Source organism: Aptenodytes patagonicus, chromosome W (genome assembly GCF_965638725.1).
Source record: "Aptenodytes patagonicus chromosome W, bAptPat1.pri.cur, whole genome shotgun sequence".
Lineage (NCBI taxonomy): Eukaryota > Metazoa > Chordata > Aves > Sphenisciformes > Spheniscidae > Aptenodytes > Aptenodytes patagonicus.
The window spans coordinates 28,412,121-28,439,121 of record NC_134981.1 but is presented as its reverse complement, the minus strand read 5'-3'; the positions used below and the strand labels follow the sequence as shown (position 1 = coordinate 28,439,121).

At 40.0% G+C, this 27,001-nt stretch overlaps 1 protein-coding gene and 1 pseudogene across 2 annotated transcripts in view; one reads left to right on the top strand and one right to left on the bottom strand.

The window, feature by feature from the left end:
• LOC143172217 (AP-3 complex subunit beta-1-like) overlaps positions 1–27,001 on the bottom strand; it is a 288,974-nt pseudogene that overhangs the window by 66,190 nt on the left and 195,783 nt on the right. The gene's annotated exons all lie outside the window — the stretch shown is intronic.
• LOC143172152 (uncharacterized) lies at positions 16,888–26,506 on the top strand. Its single transcript, XM_076361412.1, is given in 2 exon segments — positions 16,888–18,654; positions 26,453–26,506. Coding segments are annotated over 2 exon segments (1,821 nt in total).

Below are 27,001 nucleotides of genomic sequence, written 5' to 3'. Positions count from 1 at the left end.
ATTACCAGTTACATATTACTCATAGTCACAAGGCAATGTCTTCCTTATACAGCTCTTACAAAAATAAAGAATTAATAATTCATAAAAAGATACAATAAAAAGCAAACAAAGAATTGCAGAAAGAATTTCAACTTCCTGCTCTGCATTATTTCAAGAGGCTGTAGCAAATCCCAACATTAGAGCATACTTAAGTCATGCTAATATGGATTGCCAAACTAAGGACAGCATCCCTCTAATGGGGGAAACAAACCAAGCAAGCAAGCAAGCAAGCTCATATTTTCTGCAGTCTAGAAAAGTAACAGGGTACCATGATTCAATTTGGGCTAATTTATCTAGACATAGAAACACTTGAGGACTTCATGTCAAATTCTGGAAAATACTTAAAATAACTTTCCACCAAAGGCTCATTTAACTGCTCTACATCTACTAAACACTTTCTAAAGCCACATCTGTTAGCAAGTCCTTCAATTTCTCATACATCCTAACTCCCTTCTTTTTGCATTGTCACCAACTTTTAGGCTCTACACTTCCCTAAATGATTAATATGCCAATGAGGCTAATTGAAAATTACCAAATTAATGCTCATATCTTTAAAACAGTATTGGCTTCAGACAATTTCATACATTAGAAAGTGAGTTCCAAAAATTCATGCTGAATTCCAACATTGATAGAATAATACTTTTGTCTCTAAAAACTTGCAAGGAAAATAAAAATCAGAAAACCCCAAATAACTCCCCTTGATCTCCATGTGATTTAAAAAAATCAATCTCAAACAAAAGAGGGCTTTTATTATACTGCCCATAGTCTGCCTCTAAGGCTGCCAAAATTAATCCTTTTTTCTGCCTTTTTTTTTTTTTACTCTAATATTTGTATGGTCTCAAACAGGTATAAAATCATCCTTTCAAAGAGTAGCGTGTTAAAAGTAATCTGTGAATCTAGAGATAATCAAAATCTTCCATAATATTAAATTATCCCTTTTCTAATATTTTTATGTCCCTTAGATTTTTCAATGGTTCTCTTAAAATATAACCAACTAGACAGATGTCCAATAAATCTGTATCAATAAAAAGTATTGCTTTTAGAGTGTAAAGAATGACTACATGATATAAAGAAACCATAATTAGGCCTTAATAGAGAGTTCACGAACAGCAGAAAACTCTATTAATCCCCTACCAGATTAATTAAGCACTTGTAAAATTGAGAGTGTACTTGTTTTGTATTTTATGTGTAACTGGGGGCCAATGAGATAGATTGCATTTTGCATGTATAATAGAGCTTAAAGCTTTATATTAAAACAACACATGGTTTTGTTCGAGATTTGGCATCTTTGCCTTTTCCTTATGCTGGGCATAATGAAACACATGAATAATCCAATGAAAATATTAGTGAAATCTTTTAAAAAGCCCCACAAGAAAAAATTTCAGTAGCAACAAAATGGGAATATTCTCATGATTAAGTCAGGATTATTACACAAACATGAAGGAAAGGGCTGAACTCTGTCATAATTATGGGTCACAAACCTTGGTATAAATTCAGAAATGTACATTCTTCCCCATAGGGTACTCTGGGATTGCCACTGGAATGTGAAAAGGACTTAAACAGATACTAAGGGAGAATTTTCTTTTAACTGCATTTGCATAAAATTCCTACACTCAAGGGCTTAAACTGTATCGCAAACTACATTTCAACTTCTAAAATAAGGGCAACCAAATCAAAAGGTGAAATTCACATCTGTGCATGGGAAACAAAGATTTACTACCATTTTGTCCTACATATGCTTCTACTGCAATGGCTCAAGCAAACAGCAAACAGTCTGGCAGCTGATGCATGTGTGAGACTTATCAGGCAATCTGGTATTTTAAACTCCTTTGCAACAGTCATTAGGTGTTTCAAGGAAAAGGCATTCTCCCAATATATGAACAAGTAATTTACTTAAATTTAGTGATTTGACCCTTTCACTGACCACCTAACTGGAAAGTCGGAGGATTACCTGAAGTAGTTTAAGAGTTAGAAAAACAGAATAAGGTGGCAGCCTCAACTTGTGTCCTAATTATGAATTTGAAGTAGTGGACACTGCGGAGACGGATTAATATAGATATTGGCATTGAGTCAAAATGACTTCAAAGAAGTGCCTATGAATGGTTTCTAATATATTATTTTGATTTTGGCAAACAGCCAGTACTCTTTAGCAACAAGAGCTTTAAAGTGAAAACATACTGAACCCTACTGGCTACAATGTATAATTTTACAGTTAGGATTACATTATTAACAATTCCTGCATATTTGTTTCTTCCAACTAAAGCACCTATTTCAAACTTTTCCCCAGAAAAGGACCTCTTCCATCAGGATAAGTGTATAAGTTGAAACACTTACTACACAGCCAAAGTGAACTCTGCCTATAATACACTATATTTGAAATCTAGCACAGATATTTATGAATGCTAAAATGTAAATTACATCTTTGCTGGCTTAATACAACTATATTCAAATCTTGGCCACTATATTTTTGTTGAAGAAGAATGCAAAATGTTATTTTGACTTCTATTGGGATGACATTAATGCACAGTCACCCACCTGGCAAGGACAAAAATCCAAAATCAACACTGAACTCAATGCACAGACATCTATATTAGCATTTTGTCGTGGTTTAACCTCAGTCGGCAACTGAGCAACACACAGCTGCTCGCTCACTCCCCCGACCCACGGTGAGATGGGGGAGAGAATTGGAAGAGCACAAGTGAGAAAAACTCGTGGGTTGAGATAACAACAGTTTCATAATTGAAATAAAATAATAATAATGTAATAATAACAATAATAATAATAATACACAAAGCAAGTGATGCACAGTACAATTGCTCACCACCCGCTGACCGATGCCCAGCCAGTCCCCGAGCAGCGGCCCCCCCGGCCAGCTTTCCCCAGGTTATGTACTGAGCATGACGTCACATGGTATGGAATGTTTCTTTGGCCAGTTTGGCTGTGCCCCCTCCCAGCTTCTTGTGCACCTCCAGCCTTCTCAGTCAGTAGAGCATGGGAAACTAAAAAGTCCTTGGCTAGTGTAAGCATTACCTAGCAACAACTAAAACATCGGTGTGTTATCAACTTTGTTCTCATCCTAAATCCAAAACACAGCACTGTACCAGCTACTAGGAAGGAAATTAACTCTATCCCTGCCGAAACCAGGACAATATCCACCCCTTATTCTATACCATCTATGTCATGCTCAACTCTCATATTTTCCAGTACATTTTCATGAATCACCACCCCCTTTTTTTTTTTTTTTATATATATATATATATACACACACACACACAGAGATATCATTCCCTTAGTCTGTGGGCCATCCCTCTAAAATGCTCGGTGAGTTCATTTAGTCCATGACTTCGGGCTCCATCTGTCATAATAATCTTCCAGGGCAGGAAAAATGGAGATGGTATGTGGTGTTGGATTGTTTCATGTTGAAGTCAGTTCTGGTACCATCATCACTGTGCTTTGCTTGGTTTCACTGAAGTTATTCTTCATTAACCTGGGTGATTCTTACTGTAATAACATTAGTATGGCATATAATATTAGCAGTATTATTAGTATAGCTATTATAACTATAATTAGTACTTAACATCACATAATTCAGATCATTGGCTATTCTCACCCAAAATCAAATCCCCTTGAGGTACACATCGGACTTCCCCATCCTTCCGCATTATCCACCAAGCGCACCCAGGTCCTTGAGAAAAAGCAATCCCATGGATGGGTTTGCCTTTGCCCGAGGCAGGAATAACCCAAACTGTTTTCCCCAACATATTTCTTATGTGCACTACAGGGACTTTATTCCCATCTACAGTACGTAAGAGTTCTGACTGGGCAGGGCCAGCGCGATTGGCAGATCCCCTCGTGTTGACTAACCAGGTGGCCTTTGCTAAATGTGTATCCCAATGTTTGAATGTCCTGCCACCCGTTGCTCTCAGCGTAGTCTTTAACAGTCCATTGTATCGTTCCATTTTTCCCCGAGGCTGGTGCATGATAGGGGAGGTGATACACCCACTCAATGCCGTGCTCTTTGGCCCAGGTGTCTATGAGGTTGTTTCGGAAATGAGTCCCGTTGTCTGACTCAATTCTTTCTGGGGTGCCATGTCGCCATAGGACTTGCTTTTCAAGGCCCAGGATAGTGTTCCGGGCAGTGGCATGGGGCATGGGATGTGTTTCCAGCCATCCAGTGGTTGCCTCCACCATTGTAAGCACATGGCGCTTGCCTTGGCGGGTTTGTGGGAGTGTGATATAATCGATCTGCCAGGCCTCCCCATATTGATATTTCAGCCATCGTCCTCCATACCAGAGAGGCTTTAACCGCTTGGCTTGCTTGATTGCAGCGCATGTTTCGCATTCATGGAAAACCTGCGCAATAGTGTCCATGGTCAAGTCCACCCCTCGATCACGAGCCCATCTGTATGTTGCATCTCTTCCTTGGTGACCTGAGGTGTCATGGGCCCACCGAGCTATAAATAATTCACCCTTATGTTGCCAGTCCAGATCCACCTGAGCCACTTCAATCTTAGCAGCCTGATCCACCTGCTGGTTGTTTTGATGTTCTTCAGTGGCCCGACTCTTGGGTACGTGAGCACCTACGTGACGGACTTTTACAACCAGGTTCTCCACCCGGGCAGCAATATCTTGCCAGAATGCAGCAGCCCAGGTGGGTTTGCCTCTGCGCTGCCAATTGCTCTGCTTCCATTGCTGCAACCACCCCCACAGGGCATTTGCCACCATCCATGAGTCAGTACAGAGATAGAGCACTGGCCACTTCTCTCGGTCAGCAATGTCTAAAGCCAGCTGGATGGCCTTTACTTCTGCAAATTGGCTCGATTCACCTTCTCCTTCAGCAGTTTCTACAACTTGTCGCATAGGACTCCATACAGCAGCTTTCCACCTCCGATGCTTTCCCACAAGACGACAGGACCCATCAGTGAACAGGGCATATTGCTTCTCATTTTCTGGTAGTTCATTATACATTGGGGCCTCCTCAGCACGCGTCACCTCCTCCTCTGGCGATATTCCAAAATCTTTGCCCTCTGGCCAATCCATGATCACTTCCAGGATTCCTGGGCGACTGGGGTTTCCTATTCAAGCCCGTTGTGTGATCAGTGCGACCCACTTCCTCCACGTAGCATCAGTTGCATGATGTGTACAGGGGACCCTCCCTCTGAACATCCAGCCCAGCACCGGCAGTCGGGGTGCCAGGAGGAGCTGTGCTTCAGTGCCGATCACTTCCGAAGCAGCTCAAACCCCTTCACATGCTGCCAATATCTCTTTTTCAGTTGGAGTATAGCGGGCCTCGGATCCTCTGTATCCCCGACTCCAAAACCCTAGGGGTCGACCTCGAGTCTCCCCTGGTGCTTTCTGCCAGAGGCTCCAGGTAGGGCCATTCTCCCCGGCTGCGGTGTAGGGCATATTTTTATATCTTGCCCTGCCTGGACTGCCCAAGGGCTACTGCGTGAACTATCTCCCGTTTAATTTGTTCAAAAGCTTGTCGTTGCTCAGGGCCCCATTTGAAATCGTTCTTCTTTCGGGTCACTTGATAGAGAGGGTTTACAATCAGACTGTAATTTGGAATATGCATTCTCCAAAAACCCACGACGCCTAAGAAAGCTTGTGTTTCCTTTTTGCTAGTTGGTGGAGACATGGCTGTTATTTTGTTGATCACATCCATTGGGATCTGACGACGTCCATCTTACCATTTTATTCCTAAAAACTGGATCTCCTGCGCAGGTCCCTTGACCTTACTTTGTTTTATGGCAAAACCAGCCTTCAGCAGGATTTGGACTATTTCCTTCCCTTTTTCAAAAACTTCCCCTGCTGTGTTGCCTCACACGATGATGTCATCAATGTATTGCAGGTGTTCTGGAGCCTCACCCTGTTCTAGTGCAGCCTGGATCAGTCCATGGCAGATGGTGGGGCTGTGTTTCCACCCCTGGGGCAGTCGGTTCCAGGTGTACTGGACGCCCCTCCAAGTGAAAGCAAACTGTGGCCTGCACTCCACTGCCAAAGGGATTGAGAAAAACGCATTAGCAATATCAATTGTGGCATACCACTTGGCTGCCTTTGACTCCAATTCGTATTGAAGTTCTAGCATGTCTGGCACAGCAGCACTCAGCGGTGGCGTGACTTCATTTAGGCCACGATAGTCTACTGTCAGTCTCCACTCTCCATTAGACTTCCGCACTGGCCATATGGGACTGTTAAAGGGTGAGCGAGTCCTGCTGATCACTCCTTGGCTCTCCAGTCGACGAATCAGCTCATGAATGGGAATCAGGGTGTCTCGGTTGGTGCGATATTGCCACCGGTGCACCGTGGTGGTAGCGATTGGCACCTGTTGGTCTTCGACCTTCAGCAACCCCACAACAGAGGGGTCCTCTGAGAGACCAGGCAAGGTGGACAGCTGTTTAATTTCCTCCGTCTCCAAGGCAGCTATACCAAAAGCCCACCGGTACCCTTTTGGGTCCTTGAAATACCCTCTCCTGAGGTAGTCTATGCCAAGGATGCACGGAGCCTCTAGGCCAGTCACAATGGGGTGCTTCAGCCACCCATTCCCAGTTAGACTCACTTCGGCTTCCAATACAGTTTAGCTGTGGGGATCCCCCCGTCACCCCAGAAATACAGATGGGTTCTGCCCCTATATAGCTTGATGGCATTAGGGTACACTGTGCACCGGTGTCTACTAGAGCCTTATACTCCTGTGGGTCTGATGTGCCAGGCCACCGAATCCACACAGTCCAGTAAACCCGGTTGTCCCTTTCCTCGCCGTTTGGCCTTAAAAAGGGGGAAAAAAATCATCTGATACAGTTTGTAGTCTGTTAAGAGATACTGAGATGTATTTATCATCAGTTACCTTCAGTTTCTTTGTTTAAATTCAAAAGCACACTTTTTTTTTTACTTGAAAACAAAATTCGTGTCATCAAATGACTTATTCAGCCTCCACGAGGACACTTCTTTTCACATTCATTAAGAAGAAATGCCACTCAATCCCATCCACACACAGCTCTGAGTAATGTAACGAACATACACAGCATACCACAAACAAAAAACCTCACCATATAGATATCTTTAATAAAGGCTCTACTGTCCAGACACAGATCTTGAATTTAAGCATGCTGCTTTACATAGCAGCTGCAGCCGTACTAGGTCCCTCAGTTGACTACTGAAGGAAAATTAGGCAGGCAATTTTTTCTCATCTGCTTTTGAAATTACCTCGGTACTAACTAATATAAAGGATTTCTGCTACTATCGTGTAAATCTTCCAAAGATTGTTAGTCAGTGGAGCACAAATATAGCAGCAGGAAGACTGTGAAAATGATCACTTATTAAAACTTACTCCATTTTAAAGCAACTTTTAATACACAAATGTATTTAATAATAGTTGAAATTCATGATTTATGCAGTAAGCATATGTTCTAATGCTGCTGGTGCTAAAAAGCTCCTTTAGCAGAAACGGTAGAATGGTTTTTGTACATTTTTCATGAAAACATTCCAAATTAGTATAATAGTAAAAATTTGTACACAAACCTTCTTTTACAGCCATAAATTCCTAAACTCCACTATACAATTAAAAGACCTATTTTACAGCTCTTACAAATGTAACTTTCCCCAATTCTTCTGGCACCTTTAAATCAAGAACACAGATGCTAGAGACTAGAAACACCAAGCGACACTGTATGCAGCCATATAAAGATGGAAACATTTCCTAATCCAAGCGAACAAAAGTTTAAAACGAAAACTTTCATCAACTGCTCACCAACCAAAACTAATTCAGGAAGATTCTAGAACTGCTTTTTTTTTTAGTCTTAATATGTCAAGACACTGTACACCACCAAATCATTAGGAGAAAAGCATGCAAAAATAAGGTTAAAGTCTGTCACTGAAGTGAGCTTTTTAAAACCCATCTCTCTGAGGTTACTATATTTAATCGTGGCATTGTTCAACAACCTTTTAAAGAGTCATTTGTCCCTCCAATATCCTCTAGAGTCTATGGCGTAAGAGGACTGAAAACATTTCTAAATTATGCTGGTGTTAGAAAACAGTGGCACATTACTTACCAACCTTTTAAAAAAAACAACCTTAACACGGGTTTGGAGGGGGGGGCAATAGGGGGTATCCCACCTTCCTGCAGTTGTTAGCAAGAACTTTTAGAGTATGTTAAAATACCTATGTATTGACATAATTTAAAAGACTCCAAGTCACCTTACATTAACAGCTGTAATGTCCTTGCCTTTCACTTATTTTGTACTGCTAGCCTAGAAGTCATGTGGCAACATACTACTGGTCCATGGCAGGAATGATATGCCCTAACAGCAGTAACACCTCTAAACAAGCTGAGTAAACTCCATGCATAGCTCTTCCTTTCAATGACAAAAATCTTTGTTTTCCCAAACAAGTTTTAAGTTACTCTTAACATTTTGGGACAAAATCTTAGAATTATAATTTGAATATCAGGTTTTTCATTCCATGTGATGACAACTCTTCAAGTAAAAGTGACAAGATCGAGTCTTAGATGCATCGACCATGACTTGGTTATTGACATTTTCAAATATGCCAAGCTAAAAAAACATCACTAACAAAGTTTCAGAAATCAAGACATTATGTTATTATGAAGCATTTACTCATATTTTCATCTGTATTTAACAATTCTTTAATTTCAAGGCTTACAGACCCTCAGGATGGTTAGATAAATGTGGAACTGGATATAATAAGTTATAGGGCAAACTGGTGAAATCTTAGGCTTTCCTTTATATTGCCTTGAAGTTCTGCTTTTTGTGCAATCCAAGCTGTCGTGGTTTAACCCTGGCCGGCAACTAAGCACCACACAGCCACTCCCTCACTGCCCCCACAGTGGGATAGGGAAGAGAATCAGAGGAGTAAAAGTGAGAAAATTTGTGGGTTGAGATAAAGACAGTTTAATAGGTAAAGCAAAAGCTGCGCACACAAGCAAAGCAAAACAAGAAATTCATTCACTACTTCCCATCGGCAGGCAGGTGTTTAGAGACATCTCCAGGAAAGCAGGGCTCCATCACTCATAACGGTTACTTGGGAAGACAAACGCCATAACTCCGAACGTCCCCCTCCTCCTTCTTCTTCCCCCAGCTTTATATGCTGAGCATGACGTCATATGGTATGGAATATCCCTTTGGTCAGTTGGGGTCAGCTGTCCTGGCTGTGTCCCCTCCCAACTTCTTGTGCACCCCCAGCCTACTCGCTGGTGGGGTGGTGTGAGAAGCAGAAAAGGCCTTGACTGTGTAAGCACTGCTCAGCAATAACAAAAACATCCCTGTGTTATCAACACTGTTTTCAGCACAAATCCAAAACATAGCCCCATACTAGCTACTATGAAGAAAATTAACTCTATCCCAGCCAAAACCAGCACAGTTAAGCACATACCAATCAAGTAAAAAGGTGAACAAAAGCAACTTGCACCCGTCATATCATCCTTATATGTGAAATAATTAGCTGTAGACACAAGCAGTGATTCATATACTTCGAAGAGCTTTGAGAACTCATCATCACTGCATATTGAAATCCATAAGCTGCTCCCTCTCAGAGAGAAGGGGAGCTTCAATAAGGAGTTTTCAGCAGTCTCTATAAATTCTAAGTTCTTGATACTGAAATACTAAGTAGACATATGGTTCTCTTTGTAGAAACAAAGTAGCTAAATGTTCCATAGACTGGACATTCCATAGATAAAAGGAATCCTTGAAGCTCTGTGTACAGGGGTGGAATGGATAAGGAAGTCATGCTGAAATCAGCTACTGCAACTAGGTGAAAAGACTGAGTTCAATTAGCGGACACAGTGAGGAAGACTATCGACAACCACCAGAGGACCCTGGAAGACCACCAATGAACATAAGAGCGCATGCGTTAAAGACTTTTACATATGTTAATGAGTTCCAAGAAATAACATGAATATGCTAATCATTTCTCAGAAATCTAATGAATATGTATATTCTGATTGTACATAACTCCTATAGTTGAGCAGCCCAGTGCGCACACTAGGTGGAGCGATCCCCTGTGCGCCCGGCACCGCAATAAAGAATGCCTGCTTTCTAAAACTCCAAATTGAGTCTTAGAGTTTTTCATCTGCTGACTTACGGTAACAGTTTTGGCGACCCAGATGGGACACTGCTCTTGAGCCTCGACGGATCCTGGGATCGCGGAACCTCAGCCGGCACCGAGGGATTCTCGGAGAGGACTTCTCCCAATCCCCGGACCAAACAGCCCCTGAGCGAAGAACATTGCTTTGTGAGTAATAAGGCATTCTTTTTGGAAATTTTGGAAGGGGTTAGAGTCCCCACTCAAAGGGGTTAGAGTCCCCGCTACCTGCCCGTCAGACGCAGCGAAAGCTCCGCAGGGTTGGGTTTAGGACCCGGGCTAGGGGTTAGAGTCCCCGTTTGGAAGGGGTTAGAGTCCCCACTAGGGGTTAGAGTCCCCGCTCAAGATAAACATTAAGAGCAACCGTGGTAACAATTATTGTAAATGCTTGTGTATTATTGTAAGTATTTGTCTGATATAGCAATTAGTTATTTGTATTATTGTTGCTGTACAAAAGGCTCGTCTGTGTGTGTGATTCTATCATTGTAAGTATTTGTTTGTAGTTATTTGTATTGTTGTTGTTGTTGTACGAAAGACTTGTTTGTGTGTGTGATTCTCTGCATACAAAAGGCTCATCTGTGTGTGTGATTCTCTGTGTATAAAATGGGCGCTGGATCATCCACTGGTGGGGGAATGTTAAAGAAATCACCTTTGGGTTGTATTTTAAAGTATTGGAAACAAATTGCAGGATCCTCTGGTGGGATCTCAAAAAGGGACGATCTAATTAAGTATTGTAATCAATGGTGGCCGCTATACAAACTAGAAGATGGAGAAAAGTGGCCAAGGAATGGTACTTTGAATTATAATACTCTGTTACAACTAATGCTGTTTCTAAGGAGAGAAGGAAAATGGGATGAGGTATTGTATGCTGATATGTTCTTTACATTAAGGCAGCATCCTGAGTGGCAAAAGGAGTGTGGAATTAATTTGGCCCCAACTGATCCTCTGGTATTGGCACTGGAAAAGGAGAAGCGAGAGAGAGAAAAAGGGAGAGGGTTAAAGAGGTGTTGTCCGGCATGCAGTATTGGACAGAGATGTTTGAAGTTGACCCAGAATGAGCAGGAAGAGGATTTAGAAATGTTAGTGGCTCCAGGGTTGAGGCAGAGGCCTCAGAATCATGAAATTGAGCCCTTAGGGGCAGAGGGTGGACTGGACGATGAGTCTGAGAGACACGCTGCAGAGGCCACGTCGGTGGCAAGGAGAACTCGTAACCGACAGGGAACCACGTTGCAAGTGTCATGCACCGTATAGTACCAAAAGAAGGGGGGAAAACGACCACTACTCAGACTCCACAGTCAGGCGGGTACTATATGGTGACAGTTTATTATGAGAGCCAGAATCCTTAAGCAAGCATACAGGTTCATGAAATAGTAACACATAACACAACACAACTACTTACACAGGGAGGGTAATACGACCTGTCGATAAGGATCAAGCCGATGGTCACAGACGGGGATCTCAGTCCAGCTGAGAGGGAGCTCCAAGGAGCCTCCTCCAGTCCGCATCCTTTTGTGCTTTTGTTGCCGCATGGTCTCGGTAGATAAGCCCTTGGTTGGGTCTTATCTTTTACTCAAATGCGCCGTCTTCTCCCCTTCCCTCTTATTTTAACAATGAGGAGCCGTAACTGCTAAATCACTAAACTAAGTGCTCAGTATCACAAGTTGGTGTTACTTTATGCAGGCGAGGTCCTCCTTTCACTTCCCCGCCTTAGGTTTTCTCTCTCAGTGCATTCAAATGTGTTTCAGAGCCTGAGTCTTTAGGCCCTTGACATAAGTTTAGGCCTCAGGACTGTGAGAGGTGTGGCAGAGGCAGGCTTATCAAGGATGACCGTGTCCAAACAGGCGAGAGCTATGGGGCCTTCGCTCCATCCTGTCCCCTGTTTCTGCAGTTATTGCTTCCTTGTGTCCCGCTACATGGGGGCATGGGCATCACAGCAAGCTCCATTGAGACAAGCAGTAGGGAACGATGGTCTGGTTGTAGTGAAAGTGCCTTTTTCGATTACAGATTTAAATAAATGGAAAATAGCTGCCGGTAGTTATAGGGATGATTCTGATCGAGTGGCTAGTGCTTTTGAAATGATGATAAAAACTCAGGATCCAGATTGGAAAGATATCAAAGTTATCATGCAAGTACTGTTTGATAGTACAGAGAGGGAGATGATTCGTAAGACGGCAAGGACTCAGGTTGAAGCCCAAACAGCGGCAGGGACATTACAAGGACAGTTGGAGCATCATTTTCCCTCGGCAGATCCTGGCTGGGACCCTAATAATAATGGGCAGAAATTGTTATTAACGCAGTATCAGAGGTGGGTTCTGTTTGGTATAAGAAATGCTATACCAAAAGCAATAAATTGGTCAAAATTATACAAGATTAAGCAGGATAGAAAGGAGCCTCCCACCGATTTCCTAAATAAATTGAAAGAAGCTGCTCAGAAGTATACCACCCTGGATCCTGAATCAGAGGAAGGGAAGAATCAGTTAGCAACTTTGTTTATCGGGCAGTCTGCTGATGATATCCAAAGAAAGCTGCAGAAATTACAAGGAGCAGATGCCAGGGACCTGGGAAAATTGTTGGATGTGGCTTGAGTGGTTTATAGGAACAGAGATCAGCAGAAAGAAAAGGGAAATGCTAAACTGATTGCGGTACTAGGAGGAACTTATGGTCCTCGAGAAGGACCCAGGGGAGGATTTAGAGGCGGTTATCAAGGAAGAGGACGTGGTAGAGGATTCCCAAGGTCCCCAATAGGAGAGACACAGTGTGCTTATTGTAGAAAAAAGGGGCACTGGAAATGAGAGTGCCCATCGTTGCAGAAATTTGGGGAACAAGACACTCCCATGTTAGCTGTAGAGGCAAGAGACGGAAAAAGACCAGAGGAATCTTCCCCAGCAAAGTCTCTGGTTAAAATTAAGCTGGGGGAAGATGAAACTGAAATAGAATGTTTAGTCGATACAGGGGCCACTTATTCGGTTTTGAACATGAAGAAACATGAGTTAGGATATGGTACTGTGAGAATTATTGGTGCGACAGGAAATCCAGAGACATGACCTTTTTTTAAGCCCTTAAAATTTAAAATTGGAAAACAGTGGGTAACACATCAGTTTTTGTATCTACCAGGTGCACCAAAACCTTTAATAGGCTGAGATTTATTAGAAAAATTAGAAGCTGACATAAAATTCAAAAATGGAGAAGTAGAAGTGTCAATGCCTGAATCTAAATTTGTCCAAGCCTCAATATTGTTATTGCAGGAAATTGAGCAGGTGGAAGGAAAAATCCCGGCTGAAGTTGAGAATGCAGTGATTCCTGTCGTCTGGGCAGGAGAATTACCCAGAAAATCAAGGAGGGCTGAACCCGTAAGGATAGACCTTATACCAGGATCAGCACCGGTAAGACTGAAACAGTATCCCTTAAAGTTAGAAGCTAAACTTGGGTTGGTACCTATTATACAGAAGTTTTTGGAATATGGGTTATTAAGAGAATGTGAATCTAAGTATAATACTCCAATTTTACCTGTTAAGAAAGCTGATGGGAAATCTTATAGGTTAGTCCAGGACCTGAGGGCAGTGAATCAAATTGTCCAGGATATACACCCAGTGGTAGCAAACCCGTACACACTATTAACTGCTCTCACTGAAGATCAGGGATGGTTTACAGTCTTAGATTTAAAAGATGCCTTTTTCTGCATCCCACTTGACTCCGGAAGTCAGGAAGTGTTTGCCTTTGAGTGGGAAAACCCTGAGACGGTAAGAAGGACTCAGTATACCTGGACAGTATTACTGCAAGGATTTAAAAATAGTCCAACGATCTTTGGAAATCAACTAGCAAGATAATTAGAATTATGGAGACAAGACAATAAAAATGGGGTAATGTTACAATATGTTGATGACATACTATTAGCCGGGAACTCCCGGGAAGAATGCTTGGAACTGACAATTAGTCTATTAAACTTCCTCGGACTCAGCGGTTATCGAGTGTCAAAAGGGAAGGCTCAAATTGCACAAGAAACTGTAACATATTTAGGCTTTGAAATTCTGAAAGGACAGAGACAGTTAAGCAATGAAAGGAAAGAAGCTATTTGCCAACTTCCAGAACCTCGAAACGTTCATGAATTGAGGACCTTTCTAGGAATAGTGGGATGGTGTCGCTTATGGATTGCTAATTATGGACTGATGGTAAAACCCTTGTATGAGTTACTGAAATCATCGAAAGGTCCCCTGCAATGGACAAACGAAAGTCGGAATGCATATATTCAACTTAAAAGGGCCTTGATGAAAGCCCCAGCCTTAGGGCTGCCTAATTTAGAAAAGCCTTTTGAACTATTCACTTATGAAAAACAAGCAGTGGCCTTAGGTGTTTTAACCCACCGTTTGGGAGAATGTAGACGAGCAGTGGCATATTTTTCCAAGCAATTGGATCCAGTAAGCCAGGGATGGCCCGGATGTTTAAGAGCAATGGCTGCAACGGTACTGTTAATACAAGAGGCTCGGAAGCTCACCATGGGACAGAAAATAACTGTTTATGTTCCACACAAGGTAACTACAGTATTGGACCAAAAGGGTGGACATTGGTTGTCTCCTAGTAGAATGCTAAAATATCAAGTGGTACTAATAGAACCAGATGATGTGACCTTAAAGACTACTGCCATAATTAATCCTGCTATGTTCCTCTCAGCTCGACAAGAAGAAGGTAAACCTGAACATGACTGCCTGCAGACCATTGAAGAAGTCTATTCAAGCAGGCCCGACTTGAAAGATATTCCCTTGCAGAATCCAGATTGGGAACTATACATGGATGGCAGCACTTTTATGAAAGAAGGAAAGCGGGTATCAGGGTATGCAGTTACCACTGTTGAGACGGTGGTAGAGGCACAAGCATTGCCCACTAGAACATCGTCCCAAAAGGCTGAATTGATTGCTCTCACTTGGGCTTTGCAGTTAAGTAAAGACAAGCGTGTAAATATTTGGACTGACTCAAAATATGCTTTTGGAATAGTGCATGCGCATGGAGCAACCTGGAAAGAAAAGGGACTATTGTCCGCACAAGGGACAGAGGTGAAACATAAGGAAGAAATTTTGAGTTTATTAGAAAGTATAAAAGCCCCTGCTGCTGTAGCTATTATGCACTGTAAAGCTCATCAGTCAGGACGAACCACTCAAGAGCAAGGAAATAAACTGGCTGATTTAGCTGCAAAGCGGGCTGCAGAAAAAGGCATAGAGGAGAAAGTGCTAGCTATAGTGCCAGAGAAGAGAATCTCCCTCCAGAAAAACCCTATTTATGATAAGCAAGATTTAAAATTAATCGAGACTTTACAAGCAGAAAGATGAGAGGATGGATGGGCAGTTACACCTACAGGTCTAGTAGTCATACCTCATTCCCTCATGAATAATTTAGTAAAGGAGGAACACAACGCTGTGCACTGGGGAACTGAAAATTTGCTAAAATATTTGCAGAAGTCAGTTATTAGCAGGAACATGGTAGAAATTATTAAATCGGTCACACAAAGATGTGAAATATGCTGTAGGAATAATCCAAAAACACAGAATAAAGTTCAATTTGGAAAAACTGCCAAGGGACAGGCACCTGGGGAATATTGGCAAATAGATTTTACCGAATTGCCAAGAAAAGGAGGGCTAAAGTATTTGTTGGTCCTCGTGGATACATATACAGGTTGGCCTGAGGCCTTCCATGTTGCACCAATAAGGCAAAAGATGTAGTAAAAATATTGTTGAAAGAAATAATTCCAAGATTTGGCGTACCTCTAGGGATGTCATCAGATAGAGGTCCACATTTTATAGCCAGGGTAATTACTGAAATAAGCAGATTATTAGATATTAATTGGAATTTACATACCCCTTTTAGGCCTCAATCTAGTGGTAAAGTAGAGAGAATGAATTATACCCTCAAGACTCAATTAAGCAAGATATGTCAGGAAACCTCAATGAATTGGACACAAGCTTTGCCTCTAGCTTTGTTAAGAATTAGAGTCCAACCACGAGGTAGGCAACATCTCAGCCCGTACGAGTTGATGTACAGACGACCGTACCAAATACCTGGACTGCCAGGAGAGATGCGAATACAAGGGAAAAGTGATGCAAGAAATTACTTAATTGCCCTCAGGGAAGTTTTACGAGAACTGAATAGATATGTGATTTTAAATAAATCTATAGGTCTTGATTCCCTAGCGCATCCATTTCAGCCTGGAGATTGGGTATACATCAAATCTTGGACTTCTGAACCGCTACAAGAGAAATGGAAAGGACCATTTCAAATCCTGTTAACTACACATACAGCAGTTAAATTAGAAGGAAAAGGACCGTGGATCCACTATTCACAAATTAAGAAAGCTCCTGCGGAATGGAAAGCAGAATCAAGATCACCTCTCCGACTGGTACTTAAAAGGATATCTAGAGGTAATAGAACTTAATTAAAATCATGAGAAATCAACAGATACTCGCACCCCGCAGGATGACAAACAGGAATGCTGTGCTCATACTACTATTTCAAACCCTGACAGTGCCCCTCCTTTTAACTTGTGATCAAAGAACCCCAGGATGGCCGTGGTCTCAAGCTCATGTTAAGTACACTGGGAGTATGGGGATACACTCTAGTGAGGGAAATTTAAATCTTTCCACTGTAGTCATGCATGGAACTGAAATATACTTAGAAAACGAATGGGGCTGGGATAAAGATGAAACTGATAATGAAATTCCCCAACTTCAAGGAATGGCAGGAAAATAAATTAAAATAGGATGCCGAATGATCAATGGGTCAACCCATGAGAAGGCATCTCAGATTTCTGTGTACAACATGGCATCAAACTCAAGCAAAAAGGATAGAAAAACCTGTGCCTCTGAGAAATTGGACTGTTGGCACAACTTTACCTTAGTACAACCTGTTTTTGTAGTCTGCCTCTGGGGTCATCACAACATAAGACTATCATTTAAGTTTAAAATTGACATTATACCTAAAACAACAACGTTGGCCCCTATCACAAGGAACAATATGACCTGGACACCAGAAACATCTGCCTCAACTGTAAAGGATAAGGAAACTCTGTCCTCACAAATTTCTGAAATTGGACCATACGTGATCAAAAATACAGGCCAACAACGAGTGTTATTTAATCCATCATGGTCTCTTAAAAGAGTAGAACTACTAATGCAAATTAATATTTCTACAATTAAACCAACTTGTTCACCATTCCTAAGTACGACCTATGCAGGATGGTTAGCATGGCTACATGGACGAACCCTTACCTCCCCAAGACAAACAAGGAGAGAGATAGCTGGTATCATAGGGACAGGATTGGGAGTCTTAAATAGTATAGATGCCGAAGTACTCGTAAATAAACTGAGTACTGCAACAAGTGATTTAAACAAATTAGAACACCCACTGCGGTCTTCTTTATTAGCATTAGGAACTAACTAATGGCTTTTATCCGATATATTGCCTCAGTGGGAAAGAATTAATGAAAGGGACCACCAGTTGATTGTGGATGCACTTGGTGCAGCCCAAAATAATGTTTCTCTAGCTCTTAGTTGTATCCAGGCTCAACTGTGGATGCAATCTATGGTAGCAGCAATTATAAGAGAAGGAGAAGAGGGCACCTTACCCACTGAAATTCGAAAGGTAATCTGGGACAATGCAACTAAATTTGAAAAGGAATTCCAATCTTGGTGGTATTTAGTTAATTTCACTTATGACCCTATCAACAATAAGGCCACAGCTTTTGTTTTAACAATTCACAATGCTTCAGTATACACCATATACCCAATTATTGCGTTAGGATTAAATCACAATGGAGCTATACTCTATCCACTAGAACATAGAGTATGGGCCCAACAAAATGGAAACAAGTGGCAAACTGTTGATGTTAACACATGCGTTGTACGGGAACAGCAAGGATTTATTTGTGAGAGTAACACCATCAAAGCCCAAGACATTTGTCTCGACACCGAGCAAAATGTTTGCCATTTTGAAATACATCCCGATGAAACACCTGAAACTGTACTCGTATATATTGGAAAAGGATGTGCTTGTATGAGAACCCTTTGTGACTTTATCTTTGTAGATGAAGTTACTGTAGATACAAGCAATCGCTCAAATAGATGTGTTTGTAACTTTACTAACATTATGGGATGTGATTTTAATTATTCAGCTCCTGTTACATCTTATCAATTGTTGCAATCAAATTATACATTAAGTGAAGACTTATTGCCTGCTCCCATCAGAATGAATCTTACATTGGTAAAGAAACTATTACAACACAATGATCTGTGTCGACTGCTAGAACGTGTCCGAAACCATGGACACAAAACTCTAATCACCATTCATCATGATACAGAAGAAATACGCCAAATTTTGGAAAGGGTGAAGAAAGATGGAGAACATCACTGGTGGGAAACTCTTCTCGGATGGTCACTGACAGCAACGGGAGTGCTTAACCTTATGCTTCATCCAGTGGTAATTTTACTAACTCTAATTTCAATATATTTGCTGCTTATAATTATACTGTACATAAAGGTTTGGTACATGATGAGACAAATAACCCAGCTTAGCATATACTATTAATATACTCTGCCCTTTATGCACTGTCCCATTTACCATTGAACTTTGTTAACTCTCTTAATGAAGTGAGGATTGTAGCTTGCTAGCTACGAATCCTCAAAAGAAAAGGAGGGATTGATACCGAAATACGAAGGAGACATATGGTTCTCTTTGTCGAAGCAAAGTAGCTAAATGTTCTGCAGACTGGACATTCCATAGATAAAAGGAATCCTTGAAGCTCTGTGTACAGGGGTGGAATGGATAAGGAAGTTATGCTGAAATCAGCTAGTGCAACTAGGTGAAAAGACCGAGTTCAATTAGCGGACACGGTGAGGAAGGCTATCGACGACCACCAGAGGACCCTGAGAGACCACCAATGAACATAAGAGCGCATGCGTTAAAGACTTTTACATATGTTAATGAGTTCCAAGAAATAACATGAATATGCTAATCATTTCTCAGAAATCTAATGAATATGTATATTCTGATTGCACATAACTCCTATAGTTGAGCAGCCCAGTGCGCACACTAGGTGGAGTGATCCCCTGTGTGCCTGGCGTCGCAATAAAGAATGCCTGCTTTCTAAAACTCCAAATTGAGTCTTAGAGAGTTTTTCATCTGCCGACTTACGGCAACATTCTGAGTTGAAGAAATAAAAAAAATCTGTTTCTTCATTTGGTATACTGCTTTAGCAGCATATGCCAATGAACATGCTGATAAAGATATGAACAACAAAATTTAAAATTGAGACCTCTATAGTTTTTGAGTGTCATTCCTCAGTACAAAAATACAAAAACCCAAAACTAAAATCAGTCATACAAGAAAACCCCATGCACAACCTGTAGGAGATGTAGCAGAAGGAAGGAGGCTTCTTAAAAATATATGCTACAATCGCATAAATCTTTGAATGTAGAGAATATGAAAAGTTGTATTTTTATTAATTTCCAGCTAAGAGCTCGAAATTTTTCTTCCTATTCTGATGTATAGTCCTCAAAACACTCACCATAGTCTCACAATGCTGTGCTGCAGATGACAAATGCAAAAATGCATCAGGAAACTCAGTTTTCTACTTTATCAATTTTATACATAATACTGGACAAACAAATATGAAATATTATAACTTGTTAAACAGCTATTGCATGGACAGGTTTCAGAAAAAAAATAATTCTTGCTGCACCCTAAATAAAAAAAATATTAGGTATACAGTTGTAATGAAATTGAACTGACTGTTATGTATAGTTAATATACATTACGCAAGAAAATATCAATAGCCTTCTAGGTGCTGTATAAATTCACATTCTATTTCTATTCCAATTCTTCTTTTGTGGTTAAACAGTCATAGGATCATCATTTACTGTGACCCTCTGAAAATAAAGTGAACACTGATTAGCACATTTTCTGGCACATCATGTGTCTGTCACTAAACAATGTCTTACTTTAAAATTCTTGTTTAGAATCACTGCTTTGACAACTATTGTCACTATTCAAGGTCTGTAAGAAGTTTCAAACTGCATATTATCACCCATTGACATTTTATGAAGAGCCCCTTCTCACACTGACTTATCCTCCTTACCCTGTGTAAATAAGTAACAATTCATTTTATAACCTTGTGACGGTGTGCTCCCCTGCCCAACCTGACCTTTATCTCCTGTAACCCTGCTCAAGCGATAACTACCAGGGACGGTCGTTAATGGATGCTGATAGTGATAGCTGCATCCATTCAAAGTGGATTTGGGAGCCAGATAACAACACAATAGCCAAGGGCTATTGCGAGAAATACAGCCACCTAACCACAGTTATCGGTATGCAAATATGACTGAGTCAATCATCTTACTCCTATAAATAGTGAGCAGCCCAAGAACCCTTTGAGCTCTCCTGCATGGCAGCGGGCTGCACGGTGGGATCTCCCCTTGAGTAGGGACGCCTCTCAAGGTTACTCCTCGAGGTTGAGAGATTCCTTGCCGCAACAGATCCTCGGTAAGTGACTACTAGCATGCTAAACTTTGAAATCTTAGCTAAGTGATATAAAGGATTGATTGTGCATATATAATCCTTTAGACATAAACTGTTGACCAAGTCTGGGACTAGGTTTGGATCCAGCCGCACCTAGACTCCTCTCTGAGAAGGAGTTTAGAAAGCAAGGGGGTCCTTTCTGAACCTCACGACTCAACAGGAGGGTCTCCCTGACAGTTTTGTCTGACCCTGTCCTCTATGCAGTAAATAATCAAGTGTACCTTGCCATCGACTCTTGTTAAACCACTGTCGCATTTACCATTGAACTCTAACTCACTGTTTTCTATCAATAAAATGTATTGTTGCTTCTCTCTTATGAGTGAAGTGCAGTCTCACTCCATCCACAACAAACCTTGACTTTAAAGTCCAGCCCTTCCACCCTCTTTTTTCTTCTTCCTAAACAAGTGACAAAGAACAAGGAAGCTGACTGAAGAGGTCCATTATGTATCAACTTAAAGAAAGGCAAAGTGATTGATGAAACTAGCAGTCACCTTCACTGCTAGCTACTGCACCTGTATCTTTTTTGTCAAATGACCTGAAAATCCTGCTGACAGTTTAACATGCACCACAAGGATACACTCTCTAGTACCGTAGTTTTGAGTAGTTTTATTTGCTCAGAAATTTATGGGAACTTTTTTTTTAAGATGAAAGTACACATTTAAAATTAGTAGCAATTTGTATTTTCTTCCCACATATCTTGTGCTGTCTAACAGTTTACCTGGCAAAACTATTAAATAATACTTGCCAGTAAGATGGCAAACCACAGCTACTCTGCAGGTGTCACACAGTTAAATCGTTCACATTATGATCACCATTTCAGTAAAATTTGCCAACAGTGATAAGAGAATCTCAATTAATTTCTTTATCACAGAAGAAAACCATTTTCCAGGTTTCAGACTAAGTTTCAGAGCTTTTCAGCAACAATCACTGAAAAACAAAAACCCACTTTTTTTGTAGTTATTATTTTCAGTTTTTAAATAATATCTGGCTACTTTAATACAATTCTGGGTTAGGAGAACAAGTAAAACTTTCTTTTAGGCTCAAAAAGATAATTAAAAATACCAAACCCAAACCATTCCTGTGGTACTAGAGCTGGTCTACTACTCTCTGTATGAAATAAAAATTTCACTGGGAAAGTGACAATTGAGAGGCAGGAAAATCTCAAAAAAAAAAAAAAAAAAAAAGCTGCTTTACTCTGTGTGGGACACAGCACCATTTCCTTTGGCCATTTATTACCTGTTAAAAAACAATCTTTTGGTGAGTGGCAGTTCAGGGTTTTTGAGAGCAAGCTGCAATATTTCTTCGGGTCTGCAGAGTCATAATTAAAGCTGAACTGAGTGGAAATGGAGAGGGAAGGTCAGCGAGGTGCCGTATGAGAGATGAGGCTGGGCTGATGGGCACCAAATGAACAAATTATGATGGGCCCCACTCAATGTGATGAGGTCAAATGCTTGTTTCTACCCACTGACAGTTCAATTTCCCTGAAATGTCTCTTGGTTCTCTATGAGCTAATTATGAATGAAAAGTTATTTAAAACCACACCAAAAAGAGCTTTCTTGAAGCTTTTAATGTCAAAATATTGTTAGAAACGCATGCTGACCCAGCTTTTGAGCCAAACAATACCCAGAATAATCTAAATACCAGTGTTATACTATATACTTTTTACCTGCAGTATAGACATAAAACATTCCTCAACTGTTATTAGATAAAACACATAAATAAGTTTTATAAAGCAAACCCATATTAAAATTACCATTTATGATCAAAAAGGTACAGTGCTTATAGCTTTGTATAACATAAGCTACATAACTTTCAAATATTCCAGCTGTATTACAGCATCCAGATGATATTTCAGTACAATTCTAAAGTGATCAATAAAAATGCATAGTTCTTTCATGGAGCCTCAGTTTTCAGAGCAGTCTCCTGATTGCATTTGTGAAATATTACCTTTTGAAATTCAAGCACATATGGTTGCATATGCTTCCAAAATTTTAGATAGACAGTAAACATAGAAATGTTTAGATTTTTTGATAGATTATTACAGAAGTTGGATCTTTGAAGTTAAAAGAAAATAGAGAAGTGAATTGACTTTAAAACTAGTAATTGAGAACAGGAGTGTCAGAGAAATTCCAGACTATTTATTTGCATAGAGATAATTTTGAAGACCTTTTTATTTGCCACAATTATTGGCTACTTCAAAGTTAAGAAATGACAGTAGTTTAATGCTTAGATTTAGAATGTTATCTGGTTTCCTTCTTTACAAAGCTGTTTCTATTTGATATATTTACTTACAAGTCAGAAATTTTAAAGCAAACTCCTAAGAATAGGTGATCAGAACTTTGCAATTTATTGTTACATTTATACGTGTATTACCTATGTCCTTGGCACTGCACAACATGGGACAGCGTGAAAGCATAAATTATACCAACTAATGCAACTGCAGCACACATATAGTTACAAATAGGATGTTAAAGTCAGAGTGTATCTGGTATCTTATATATTGATTTAGAAAACTAACATTTTTCAGATGTTAAGAAAAATCACATACAATGAGTGGGGATAATGTAAAGGGAAACTTTTAAGTCAGTGTTTTCTAAAATACAATATAATTTTAAGGTTGTTTAAAGAAATTGGCTAAAATGAGCAACTGCAAAAGAGTAAACAGAAATAAATCTTTAATCACAAAGTTTGAAGCAGCCATCTATGTGGCTAGCATATATAGCTATAATATAAAAGTCAGCTTGAAGGTTTTCAGTACAGCACAGTATTAAATTTATCAATATAACAGTTGCTGTCTGTCCTGGTTTCGGCTGGGATAGAGTTAATTTTCTTCCTAGTAGCTGGTACAGTGCTGTGTTTTGGATTTAGGATGAGAACAATGTGATAAGACACCGATGTTTTAGTTGTTGCTAAGCAGTGTTTATACTAAGTCTAGAACTTTTCAGCTTCCCATGTTTACCGACTGAGAAGGCTGGAGGTGCACAAGAAGCTGGGAGGGGGCACATCCAGGACAGCTGACCCAAACTGGCCAAAGGGATATTCCATACCATGTGACGTCATGCTCAGTATATAAACTGGGGGAAAGCTGGCCAGGGGGGCCGCTGCTCGGGAACTGGCTGGGCATCGGCGGGTGGTGAGCAATTGCATTGTGCATCACTTGCTTTGTATATTCATTTATTATTATTGTTATTATTATTTTCTCTTCCTTTGCTGTCCTATTAAACTATCTTTATCTCAATCCATGGGTTTTAATTTTTTTTTTTCCTCTCTGATTCTCTCCCCCATCCCACTGGGCGGGGGGGGAGGGTGAGCAAGCGGCTGTGTGGTGCTTGGTTGCCGACTGGGGTTAAACCACAACACTGTCATTGTAGTTGCCATACTATCTTCTTAGACACACTGTTGATCAAGTGTTATTACAACAACAAAAAAACCCTAACAATGCTGCACAGGGTCTTCATGTTTAAGTACCATAATTAAGAACAGAGAAATGCAGTGCATTCATTACAGAACCTTTTCAGGAAGTTGATTTTTTTCTAATTCTTATTGTAATTGCATTGTTCTAATCCTGTATTATAAAGGCAGCTGCTTGCCTATCATTTGTACTTTCCTCGTTAATCCTGATGCAGTGAATTAACCTTTTAATTACAGCTGTTAAAATTGAAATGAGCCTCTTGTCTGGCTGGAGCTGCCCCCTTCCAGTGCATGAGACTGATGAAAATTTTTAGGGTCAATGAATAGCTCCCATGTCATGTCTGATAGATGCTAAAGATGTGAGGAGGTAAACGTTACCTTAGAAAGATGTGGCTGAAATTTTTAAGAGCTAGGTTTTATTGACCAAATAAATAAAAAAAAAAATACGGCTTAGGTTATCTCTCTCTTCTGAGTTACACAGCATAACACACACACAGACACACTCTGTTTTACATACATTACCGCACTACATATTTAAGAATAACTTATGGAATCATCATCATGCATTATACAGGCTTGTTTTTAAAAACCTAGCATCAACTCTGTTTACAGCAGTCCGATTTTAAGGAGCATAATATATGTATTTTTCATGTTGGAAAGAAAAAGAAGCATTACTTTAAATTCTCTCATAGATCTAAGCATCTAATTCTCAAAAAAGTTGGATTAGTTTTAAGGAAAGTACTGACTTAATGGAAGGCAAAAAAAGATCAAGGGTCTCCTCACAGTAACTTATCTAAAAGAGTTTCTTTTTTGCACACACCCCCCAAATTTAATTTCTACTTTATAAATAGGATTTTAATATTCTAATTGTACTTTATTTTGCAATTATAGCACTTTTATTTTTAAATAAAATATTTGAATATTGTTTTAATCTTTTTCACTCCAAGATAATAAAACAGCGAAGTAGCATTGAATCTGGAGCATTACTGTTAATCAAAACCTGGTTAATCAAAACACAATTTAATTAATAAACAAGTTGCTAAATAATTATACATTATATATATAATTTATATAATGTATATATTATATATACATTATATATATATATAAAAGGATAAATAAAATACCCAATCAGGAGAATATCTAGTACTAAAACACACAGTAATCAAGTAAATCGATGAGATTATACATAGTAATAATATAATATGCCTCACAGACTGGGCATATTATTTGGGCCAGTGTCTTGTATCAGGAATTTGTTTCTGACTCAGAAGATCAATCATGTTTGAACTTGTCGTGGTTTAACCCCAGCCGGCAACTAAGCACCACACAGCCGCTCGCTCACTCCCCCCACAGTGGGATAGAGGAGAGAATCGGAAGAGGAAAAGTGAGAAAACTCATGGGTTGAGATAAAGACAGTTTAATAGGTAAAGCAAAAGCCACGCACGCAAGCAAAGCAAAACAAGAAATTCATTCACTACTTCCCATCGGCAGGCAGGTGTTCAGCCATCTCCAGGAAAGTAGGGCTCCATCACACATAACGGTCAGCAGACACCAGTCATTCTTAAGCTAACCCAGAGCCAGGAAAAGAGAGGATTGCCTGTGTTTTGAGCTGCTAAAGCCATAAAGGATGGCAAAGAAGCAATTGTGGGATTGCAGTCATGGGAATAACCACACAGTTGTAGTTAAACGCAGGCTTGCCACCTAACGCTGCATACTGCACTGCAGAATAACATGGAAGAGAATTTCTGGCATTTTCAGACTGTGCAACACGTGAATGACATCAGGTAAAGCGACTGCATGTCCACCAATTGTTAGTGGCCTGCTTGGAATTTAAATTGCATGACAATTTTCTTAGATAAGGCTAATACCCAAAACATTATCTGGAAGTCAACCTTTTAAACACAAAATGTTAAAGCCTGTAAACATGAAACTGAATCATTAGCTAAAATCTTTTATTTCTTGAGTTAAATAATTTTGTACACTTTATTTAAGAATTATTTAATTTTGCAAATGTATTGCTCCCAAAGCCAGCACAAAGTACTTTAACAGCAATTATTAAAGTTGCAGCGTAGGTTCTACGTACCAGCCTCATTAGAAACAAGGCTAGGCTAAAAAATGCCCATGCCTCTGATATTTTTTCTGGTCACTCTCATCCACTTTCATAAGGTTAAGTAAAGTGCCCTGTGTTGTACCGCTACAACTCATTAAATTGCAAATTTAAATCAGACACACAAAATGATTAAAAAAACCCCCACCCCATACCCAAGAACACAAACTACTATCCTTTTCCCCAACAAAGGAATGCCCTCTATCTCCATGATTTTGCTAACATCTATTATACTTATAGTTTTCAGATTTCCTAATGGAAAGTGCTACAAAGCAGAAAGCACTAACAGAATGATTCATGACACATACTGATACACCACTGATTGATAGCAAACCTATACCCTTTTTATTTGCACCCAGGGGCTATGCTTCGTAGACTCATGAAAAATTACTTCCAAGTAGCAAAATGTCATAATTGGAGACATGTATGGTAAACAAACAGGATGAGAATTAACGAGTATGTGATTTTTTTTGTAGTTTATTTTTGATAGTGTAGCAACTAGATGATTTGAAAGATTTGTATAGTTTGGATACTTAATTTCTGAATTCAAGTTTCCCTGAGGCAGAGAAAAAGACAGATTGAAAGAGAAGGTTAAAAATCCTTGAAGGCATCCTTCTCAGACATGCAATATTTACACTTTTCTCCACCTTTCAGAATGCAATTATTACAGACCAAAAAAAGCTGCCAGACTTGCATGTAAACCAGGAATTTCATACAAGACCTTTATAGGTGAAAGTATTAAAAAAAAGAATCAATTTAATGACTGCCTCAAAAACAAGTTAAATGATT